The sequence below is a fragment of the Chiloscyllium punctatum genome, chromosome 1 (genome assembly GCF_047496795.1).
Source record: "Chiloscyllium punctatum isolate Juve2018m chromosome 1, sChiPun1.3, whole genome shotgun sequence".
NCBI classification, from domain to species: Eukaryota; Metazoa; Chordata; class Chondrichthyes; order Orectolobiformes; family Hemiscylliidae; genus Chiloscyllium; species Chiloscyllium punctatum.
In genome coordinates, this window is record NC_092739.1 from 75,973,218 (window position 1) to 75,984,443 (window position 11,226).

The following is an 11,226-nucleotide window of genomic DNA, read 5'->3' on the forward strand; positions in this document are numbered from 1 at the left end:
TGTAATCTGGACATTTTGCAAGATGTCACCATCTATTTCCCTACAGTCTATATCTTCCATATCCTTTTCCACAGTAAATACTGATGCAAAATATTCATTTAGTATCTCCCCCATTTTCTGTGGCTCCATACAAAGGCCACCTTGCTGATCTTTTGAGGGGCCCTATTCTCTCCCTAGTTACCCTTTTTGTCCTTAATATATTTGTAAAAACCCTTTGGATTCTCCTTAATTCTATTTGCCAAAGCTATCTCATGCCCCGTTTTTGCCCTCCCTGATTTCCCTCTTAAGTATACTCCTACTTCCTTTATACTCCTAAGGATTCACTCGATCTATCCTGTCTATACCTGACATATGCTTCTTTCTTTTTTCTTAACCAAACCCTCAATTTCTTTAGTCATCCAGCATTCCCTATACCTACCAGCCTTTCCTTTCACCTTGACAGGAATATACTTTCTCTGGATTCTTGTTATTTCATTTCTGAAGGCTTCCCATTTTCCAGCTGTCCCTTTACCTGCGAACATCTGCCTCCAATCAGCTTTTGAAAGTTCTTGCCTAATACCTTCAAAATTGGCCTTATTCCAATTTAGAACTTCAACTTTTAGATCTGGTCTATACTTTTCATCACTATTTTAAAACGAATAGAATTATGGTCACTGGCCCCAAAGTGCTCCCCGACTGACACCTCAGTCACCTGCCTTGCCTTATTTCCCAAGAGTAGGTCAATGTTTGCACATTCTCTAGTAGGTACATCCACACACTGAATCAAAAAATTGTCTTGTACACACTTAAGAAATTCCTCTCCATCTAAACCTTTAACACTACGGCAGTCCTAGTCGATGTTTGTTTGGAAAGTTAAAATCCCCTACCATAACTACCCTATTATTCTTACAGATAGCTGAGATCTCCTTACAAGTTTCTTTCTCAATTTCCCTCTGACTATTGGGGTGTCTATAATACAATCCCAATAAGGTGATCATCCCTTTCTTATTTCTCAGTTCCACCTAAATAACTTCCCTGGATGTATTTCCGGGAATATCCTCCCTCAGCACAGCTGTATGCTATCCCTTATCAAAAATGCCACTCCCCCTCCTCTCTTGCCTCCCTTTCTATCCTTTCTGTAGCATTTGTATCCTGGAACATTAAGCTACCAGTCCTGCCCATCCCTGAGCCATGTTTCCGTAATTGCTATGATATCCCAGTCCCATGTTCCTAACCATGCCCTGAGTTCATCTGCCTTCCCTGTTCGGCCCCTTGCATTGAAATAAATGCAGTTTAATTTATTAGTCCTACCTTGTCCCTGCTTGCCCTGACTGTTTGACTCGCTTCTGTTCTCAGCTGTACCCGTCTCAGATTGATCTTTCCTCACTATCTTCCTGGGTCCCACCCCTCCTACCTTACTAATTTAAATCCTCCCAAGCAACTCTGGCGAATTTTCCTGCCAGTATATTAGTCCCCTTCCAATTTAGGTGCAATCTGTCCTTCTTGTACAGGTCACTTCTACCCCAAAAGAGATTCCAATGATCCAAAAATGTGAATCCTTCTCCCAAACACCAGCTCCTCAGCCATGCATTCATCTGCTCTATCTTCCTATTCCTGCTCTCACTAGCTCATAGCACTGGGAGTAATACAGATATTACTACCCTTGCGTACCTTTTTAAATTTCTGCCTAACTCTCTGTAATCTCCCTTCAGAATCTCAACCTTTTCCCTTCCTATGTCGTTTGTTCCAATGTGGAGTAGTTGGAGGGAATCCTGAGGGACAGGATGTACATGTATTTGGAAAGGCATGGACTGATTAGGGATAGTCAACACAGCATCGAGCATGGGAAATCATGTCTCACAAACTTGATTGAGTTTTTTGAAGCGATAACAAGTAGGATTGAGGGCAGAGTGGTTGATGTGGTCTGTACTGACTGCATTAAGGCATTCGACAAGGTTCCCCATGGGAGACTGGTTAGCAAGATTAGATCTCTCGGAATTAAGGGTGAAGGCATCCATTTGGATACAGAACTGGCTCAAAAGTAGATGACAGAGGGTGGTGATGGAGGGTTGTTTTTCAGACTGGAGACCTGTGACCAGTGGAGTGCCACAAGGATCGGTGCTGGGTCCACTTCTTCTTTTTGTCATTTATATAAATGATTTGGATGTGAGCATAAGAGGTATAGTTAGTAAGTTTGCAGATGACACCAAAATTGGAGGTGTAGTGGATAGCGAAGGAGGTTACCTCGCATTACAACAGGATCTTGATCAGATGGGCCAATGGGCTGAGAAGTGGCAGACGGAGTTTAGTTCAGATAAATGTGAGGTGCTGCATCTTTGGAAAGCAAATCTTAGCAGAACTTATACACTTAATGGTAAGGCCCTAGGGAGTGTTGCTGAACAAAGAGACCTTGGAACGCAGGATCATAGCTTCTTGAAAGGGGAGTCACAGGTAGATAGTGAAGAAGGCGTTTGGTATGCTTTCCTTTATTGGTCAGAGTATTGAGTACAGGAGTTGGGAGGTCATGTTGCGGCTGTACAGGACATTGGTTAGGCAACTGTTGGAATGTTGCTGAAATTTCTGGTCTCCTTCCTATCGGAAAGATGTGAAACTTGAAAGGGTTCAGAAAGGATTTACAAGGATGTTGCCAGGGTTGGAGGATTTGAGCTATAGGGAGAGGCTGAACAGGCTGGGGCTGTTTTCCTTGGAGTGTCAGAGGCTGAGGGGTGACCTTAGAGAGGTTTACAGAATCTAGATGGGCATGGATAGGATAAATAGACAAAAGTCTTTTCTCTGGGGTGGGGGAGTCCAGAAATAGAGGGCATAGGTTTAGGGTGCGAGGGGAAAATTATAAAAGCGACCTCAGGGGCAACATTTTCACACCGAGAGTGGTACATGTATGGAACGAGCTGCCCTAGGAAGTGGAGGAGGCTGGTACACTTGCAACATTTAAGAGGCATTTGGATGGGTATATGAATAGGAAGGGTTTGGAGGGATATGGGCCAGGTGTTGGCAGGTGGGACTAGATTGGGTTGGGATATCTGGTCGGCATGGACGGGTTGGACTGAAGGGTCTGTTTCCATGCTGTACATCTGTGACTCTGACTTTCCCTAAAACTTTCCCCTTCCTTCAGGGAAGCAAAGTTGATTGCTCACCTTTTCTTCATAGTAGTGAAATGGAGATCGAGAACTTGATGTGAATGCATTCTAACATTTTGTTGTTCACCATGACTTTATTTTGGTAATGATTCAATTGAGAGTTGGATAATATGTGTCATTGAATTAATTCAATTGCAGTCTTGATGTGTATTTTTAATTTGTCACTTTGTAACAATGAGATGCAATGAAAAGGGGATAAGAATAAGGGAGTTGAGAGGAACTTAATGCAAAAATTATTATACCATAAAAATTATTCAATGGGATAGCGATTGTTGTTGGTCACTCAGAATCTAGTGTCCTAAATATATAAACAATAAAACTGAAGTTATGAGGGGTGATTAATTTAGGTAAGTTCAGTGAGGAGTAAAAGCATGGCAGATGCAATATGATATGGATAGACATGTCCACTTCAGTCAGAAAAGCATTGGCAGAGTATTATTTAAATGGTGATAGATTTGGAAATGTTGTTAATATCCAGAGTCCGAGGTGTCATTGAGACGTAAAGCACAGAAACAGACCCTTTTGGTCCAACTCATCCACGCTGATCAAATATCCTAAATAAATCTCATCCCATTTGCTAGCACTTGGCCCATATCCCTCCTAAATCCTTCCTAATCATATGCCCATCCAGATGCCTTTTTAAATGCTGTAATTGTACCAGCCTCCATCACTTATTCTGGCAGCTCATTCCATACGTACACCACCCTTGGTGAAAACATTTCCCCTTAGGTCCCTTTTTATATCTTTTCCCCTTGCACCCTAAACCTATGCCCTCCAGTTCTGGACTCCCACAACCCAGGGAAAAGACCTTGTCTATTATCCTATCCATGCCCTCATGATTTAATAAACATCTACAGTCACCTCTTAGCCTCCGCTCCAGGGAAAACAGCCCAACCTCTTCAGCCTCTCCCTATAGCTCAAATCCTCCAACTCTGGCAACATTCTTGTACATCTTTTCTGAGCCCTTTCATGTTTCACAGCATTCTTCCAATAGGAAGGAGACCATAATTACATGCAATATCCCAACAGTGGCCTAACCAATGTCCTGTACAAGGTAAAAACAATAACTGCAGATGCTGGAAACCAAATTCTGGATTAGTGGTGCTGGAAGAGCACAGCAGTTCAGGCAGCATCCAACGAGCAGCAAAATCGACATTTCGGGCAAAAGCCCTTCATCAGGGCTTTTGCCCGAAACGTCGATTTTGCTGCTCGTTGGATGCTGCCTGAACTGCTGTGCTCTTCCAGCACCACTAATCCAGAACAATGTCCTGTACAGCTGCAACATGACCTCAAGCATACCAAACGCCACCTTCACCATCCTTCTTGTAAGTATGTCACTGAAAGCAAGCATGCAAGTGCAAACCTTGGGTATGTTTGCCTGTAATACAAGAGTGTTTGAATATAAGGCCTTGGTGGGGCCAAATATTCTCCTCCATTACAAGTGCACAGTTTCCAAAGCAAGGAGGTTATGATTAGCCTTTTATGGAATACCAGTTTGGCATTAGTAAGAGTGTTGTATTCCATTCTAGATACCGCATTTCAGGAAAGATGTGAAAGCTTTAAAAAGGGCGTAGAAAACATTTTTGGGAATGATTCCAGGGGTGTGATGTTTGTGGTTTGGATTGAAGAACCTGGTTTTGTTCCCTTTTAGAGAGGAGATTGTCAATGTATCTCATGATTGTAATTGAAACAAAGTAGATAAACTTCTCATTGGCAGAAAAGTCAAGAATCTGAGGATAGCAATATCTGGTGAATGGCAAAAGAAGTAACAGCAACCTACAATGTGGCAAGTAAAAATGACCTATAGCAAGAAAGTTAGGAGTGAGATGAAAAACATCTAGTCAGAGTTGTTAGGATTTGGAAGGCACTACCTGGGAGACTGATGGAGGCGGATTCCATAGGAGGTTTCAAAAGAGAGCTGAGGATATAATTAAAAGTGATTTACTTTCGAGGGCTACAGATATAGGCGAAAGTGAGGACTGCAGATGCTGGAGATCAGAGAGAGTGTGGTCCTGCAAAAGCACAGCAGGTCAAGCAACATCTGAGGAGCAGGAGAGTAGACGTCCAGAGTCCTCAGAGGACATTTGTCTGAAGATCTGAAGCCAAATGTCCTTGACCGCTGAAGTATTTTCCCCCACGAGGAGGAAATATTCCTGCCTGGTGATTGTTGCACGGTGTTTATTTATCTGTTTTGGTTTTGCCAATATACTATGCCTCAGGGCATCCTTGCCTGCAGTGTGAGAGATACAATGTTGGTGAGTCACGAGTATTTGCTGTGCACGTAGTGGGTGGTGTACTCACTTGTAATGGTAGTATCCATGTCGATGCTGTGATACGTTTTATAGAGGCTACCCTGACAAGGTGGTATGGTGTAGTGGTTGATATCCTGAAGGCTGGGTAGTTTGATGTTAACAATCGTCTGTTTTAAGGTTCAGTAGTTGTTTAAAGGAATGAAGTGGAGGAAAGATCTTTGTGATGGGCTCATGCAATATTTGTGTTGCAACCTGTGAAGAACATGGCATAGTTTCTCTGCTCCCAGGAAGTACTGAACGACAAATGGTACTCTATCGTTCGTGTTCCGCATCTATCTTCTGAGGAGATCCTTATGGTTTCTCACTATGGCACATCGGAACTGGCAACTGATGAGTTGAACTTCATATCCTGTTCTTACGAGGGTGTCTTTCAATATGTTTCAGCTGCTCATTGCATTCCTCCTCATCCAAACAGATTCTGGCTTGTCCATAGGGGTTGTCTGTTTTAATATGTCTAGGTTAGAAGCTGAAAAAGTGCAGCATAATGTTGCCCGTAGGCTTGCAGTGGAGTGATGTATTGAGGTGTCCGTCCTTGATGGAGATGTGTCCAAGAATGAGACTGATTCCAAAGAGTAGACCATGGTAAATCTGATAGTGGGGCAAAACTTGTTGATATCACAATATAATTGTTTGTGATTCTTTGCCAAGCATCCAAAGGAAGAAAGTGTTGTCAATGTACCTGGTGTACAGCATTGGTCAGAAATCCTGTGCAGCAAAGAATTCTTGTTCAAACTTGTGCATGAAAATGTTGGCATATTGCGGTGCAAATTTGGTCCCCATGGCTGTTTCTTGTGTCTGGATGAAGATCTAGTTGTCAACGATGAAGACGTTATGGTTGAGGATGAAGCGGATGAGTTGTAGGATGGTGCCTGGAGATTGGCAGTTTTGGTATGGAGCACTGAGGTTATTGCAGCAATGCCGTTGTCATGGGGAATGCTGGTGTAGAGTGCCAAAACGTCCATTGTGGTGAAAAATGTTTCTGGTTCAACTGGTCCATGGGTGCTGAGTTTCTGTCAGAAATCTGTAACGTCGTGACAGAAGCTGGGGGTTCCCTGTCCAATGGGTTTCAAGTTGTCCTCAACATAGCCAGAGAAGTTCTCCCATAGGGTTCCATTGCTTGATACAATGGGATGTTCAGGTGTATTGGCTTTGTGTATCTTCAGAAGGTAGTAGAGGTTCCCTGTGTGAGAAGTATGTGGGATGAGAGCGCAAGGTGCTACTCCAAAGAACTGGATCAAAAGTCTTGATCAGTCTGTTGAGTTCATGGGTATGTTCTTTGGTCTGATCAGCCAGTAGTTGCCTGTACTGTTCCTGGTTGTTCAGTTGTTGGTATACTTCTTTCTATTCTGTATGACAATGGCTCCTTTTTGTCTGGCTTGACGACAATGTTGCGATTTGGTCTTGAGAGCATGGATGGTGTTGCGTTGTGCTCACATGACGTTTTGTGTTATCTTGTGCAGCTGATGAATCTGGCACTCATTTCTTGACAGTTTGAGCATACATGTCAAACCTCTGGAGAGGTCCAATTCGACTCCTTTGGCTGCTGCACTGTGAATCTCTGTTCCACTTCATTGGGCTCACTGCTGATCTCTTAGAAGAATTTCCAGGTCCTCACTTATCTGATGAATTCCTTTGTGTCTGCCACCAGACCAGTGTGGTCCGTTTTGGTGGTGGGACAGAAATTGAGCACTCGGCTGAGGACTTCAATTTCATCTGGTTGAAGGGTGTGGTCAGATAAATTGACAATCCCGTTGCTGTCATGTGATTTTTGACTTTGTTCAATCCAGTCCAACACTGGCACCTCCACATCGTCAGAGGTTCTGTTCACTGAACTGGCACTAACGAAGCCTGACTAGTGCATGTGTAAATAAAGGGTGACTTGGTTACTGGCCTGTGTAGATGCACTGTCAAAAATTGTTTCAAATAATTATCCAAGAATGAGAGATCAAAAATCCTGAGGTCTAATTTGTCAGCCCCTTTTTAGAATCTTTCATTTCCTGGCTTCCTTGTCATTCCCTGTATTTGTTTTTGTTTTGTGTGGTCCTTATGAAGTCCGAACCCCATTGCACCGTAATAACCAAAATTGAATGCTGTTTTTCACTTTGGGTCCAAACCAGTGCTGCATATGATCTTATTGTTGCCTTTTTACATATCTATAACACCATGTGAAAGTTTCCTAAATTTCAGCTTTAGAAATTGCACTGAGTTTAATATATTTAGTGTGGTATATTTTATAACAATATGGATTACAGGTTGTAATATTAAATTCTAATTTAATTGGTTTCTTTCAGGGCCAGTCTTATTGGATGAATTTGTGGAATGGTTTAAAGACAGACAGATGTCCTAGCACTTACTCAGAAACAGCAGTCCAACATCCATTTCAACATTAGCCATAAAAAAACCTAGGAAAACAGATTTGGAATGCATTTTGTTTTTGTCTCCCCCCTCCACCCCCTCCCTTCAAATCCCATCCAAAAAAAATTGAGTTGCTGAAAGCATTAAATATCTACAAGCACTGTGCTACAAACATTGAAGTCTGGTATCAGAATTTCTTCCGAGCTTGCTTTGCTTTTTTTTAATAGGACAACAATTATGGTACCACAGACCACAATGTGATATCTTGCTGTTGACATTGTGAATTCTATGTTGTAAGCTGTTTCATGCAGAAACCTCCATTTTCCGAGGGATTGTGAATCACAATGAAAAATGTATTAAATGGTTAAAAGTCTTAGATGAATGTTTGTTGAAAAGATTTCTTAATCTTATGTATGTATGCGAGTAAAACTGTTCTGTACAACTTACCTGATGAAATGCAATTAGATTTTTTTAAGTGTAAACTGTTTGGCAATAGTATAACTTTGTTTTGATTCACTGCACCTAGCTGTTATCTGTTGAAATGACTAATGCACCACGTGGGTTGTAACCCTAATTTTTGCATTGTATTTTCTGGCTAATCAGCTTTTTTTTTGGTTTTGCTTTTGTGTAACTAGCAACTAGCTGTAAACATTAAATTGTCCTTTAAGTGGGCACATAGTTTAATAATGTTACCAAGTTTTGCACGTTCTAAGATAAATATTTGAATGTCTGTTGTGGAGATCAACTAGTATTCAGATATGTGTTTAAAATCATGTGTATGATTTTTTTTCATAGTATCACTTACTAATAAGGAAAGTGCTGACATATTCTTATCAGACTGTTTAAGTCTGGTGTTACAAGTCAACTGAACTAATGTAACTTAGCTGGCTTGACTTTGATTAAGATATTGGATTAAGATCAAGTATCCTGTATTATAGTATGACAATGCTATTAAAGGTACCTTTTGACCATGTCAGTAAGTGGAAGTCTGTACATCTAAAGCAAATGAATCTTCTCCTGTTGCATTTTTCTACTGTTTTAGACAAATTCTGCAAAAGACCATGGTATTGCCTATCTCCCTGTACACGAGTGACATCTGGGCTCTTCCACCTGTACCAATATAACTTAATTATAACCAGTTTCTGATTTTCATTAATGTGATTCATAAGTTCCCATTAATTTGTAATCAAACTTTTATCTGAAATGATATTTCAGTGAGAACAAGTTATCTATCTTTTTTTTGACCGTAAGATACATTCAATACTACTGGAAATCACATACAATTAAGGCAGGTATTATTTAAAGTTGATCTATATAAGAAACAACTATTCCAATGTAAACTTTCTTTATTAACACTTGGAAATTGTACCCCTGCTAAAATACAAGCTATGGATAAGGCCATTTGGGTATAGCAGTACACTTATTTTCAGTATGGCATTAGCAAGTCCATTGCACTTTCATTATTTTAAACCCCTCCTGTACGGGCAGCACATGGTATTGCTAAGCTGATTCATGTCCTCATTACTCACTCCTTGCTGATCTAGTTTAACATTAGTTATTTTATAGCCATGTGAAGAGGACAGTATTTCATAATTGCTGTGAAAACATCTTTTTTATGATTTAAAACTAATGGAATTGTTTATTGAAATGTGGTCTTTATGGAAATTTTTAATGTCCTCTGCTTAATTATCACATCTTTTTTCTGACAAAGGAACAAAATATATTTTATTTACTGTTTGAGGTCTGTAATATTAATCATAAATTCATCATCCTCTGCATTTCCAATAAGCTGCTTGTTTCAAAATCTATGTTAAGCACTTTTGTTTCAACATGGAAAATGAAAATTTTCCTTTCTTCCCAATTTGCCTTCCTGTTCCTTTCCATTACATTGATACACTTTGCATGTTTTTATATTTTTCAACAGTCTTTCATTCCAACACTGGACCTGAATTTCAACCAATCATTCACTGCATTGGAATATATTATTGATGCATTTTAATTTGACTGTTCAGTGAGAGTATGTTGAAGATTAATCAAGACCATTCCCATGTTTTTGCTAATTTTAGTCTTGAGCTTATTTAGCTAATCTAGGCTTTTTTTTTGAAAAGCCATCTCAGTTGCTTGTTTGCATTTGTTCCCTACTGTTCCTTTGTGTATTAAAAAAGACTAGTAGTGTAGTTTAGTTTAGATAAAGGTTGTTCAAATGATATACATTTCTGGACAGAAGATACTGACTTTAATACTATAGTTAAATTTGCTTTGACTTGATTTTTATATTGTGCTTTGGTAAAAATTGACATGATTTTCATTTTAAATTTGAAGCTTTCTGTTGGAATGTTTGCACAATAAGTACATAAAGACAATATCCCACCTATGGCACTTTTTTGTGAATGGTGTTGGATACCTTGTTTTATTCATTTTCAGCAATTGCAGACTTGAAAGCCCCTTAACTCATCTTCCACAAGACTCATCTGAATACATTTATGGTGTGTTTGGATTTTTTTTGCGGATAATGTTGGAGTTCAAAATATTTAGAAATGTTTATTTTGATCAGTTAGACAAATTGGATATTATTTATGCCCACCCATGAACAGTAAAACATTTGGAAACCTGCACTTTGTGACCAAATATAGGAGGATTCCACAATTGTATGAATAAAAACCCCTGAATTACTACTACTAAATACAGATGAATGTTCCTGTTTCACTGTCATTATAAATTACCTGATACTTGGTCAATTTGTAAATGAGATCTGCTTTCTCATGAATGAAGTGGTATCTATATTATTATGTAGATAATCATAGTTCCACTAATATGCTATGAGTTTTAATAATGTTTACAGATTCATTGAATATCACTTGTAGTAACTCTTGTGTAGACCCAGAGCATGCACCCTTTTATATGGCTTCCTGAAACTATTATAGAACGATGCTTCTGTTTTGATTTGAAAATACAGCAGTTTTCAATTAATTCCCCAGTTACTCCATATTAAAAATGAAAAATTAAACTTTCAGGTTGACCCATAAGAGATCTTTTGCTTTGGTTCTTATGTTTTATCAATTTTGTTTTGTAATTATTGTACTGCTGCTATTTAAAGGTATATGTTTGAGGGTTCATTTCTTTGGAATGATGGAGTAGTTGCCAACTGTTAAAATCATGAAATATAATTATCTGCACAATTTAATCTCTCCAATTAATGTAAAGTAGGCAGTGTGCACAGCAACAGCTTTTCAAAGAAGTGGTGCTCCCCTTCTTGAAAATGTTTCGTAATTCTAAAGTCTGTCTTCCTTCAGTTGTAAAATGACTTATTAGCTAGGTGCATTTGTTTCAAATGTTGAGCTAAGCTTGTTCCTGTTTTATTAGCATACAGTATCTGTACTGCCTTTGTGTCATTAAATAATGGCTTAATTAAAACATGGATT

The 11,226-nt window shown here is 39.5% G+C and overlaps 1 protein-coding gene across 6 annotated transcripts in view; it reads left to right on the forward strand.

Moving 5' to 3' along the window:
* dcun1d4 (DCN1, defective in cullin neddylation 1, domain containing 4 (S. cerevisiae)) overlaps window positions 1-11,218 on the forward strand; it is a 66,134-nt gene extending 54,916 nt beyond the window's left edge. For all 6 annotated transcript variants that reach the window (XM_072569214.1, XM_072569234.1, XM_072569242.1 and 3 more), the window contains one exon: window positions 7,741-11,218. In XM_072569214.1, coding sequence (XP_072425315.1) covers window positions 7,741-7,796 — 56 coding nt within the window. In that variant the 3' untranslated portion in view covers window positions 7,797-11,218. The remainder of the gene's footprint in view (window positions 1-7,740) is intronic.
* Window positions 11,219-11,226: the final 8 nt, after the last annotated feature.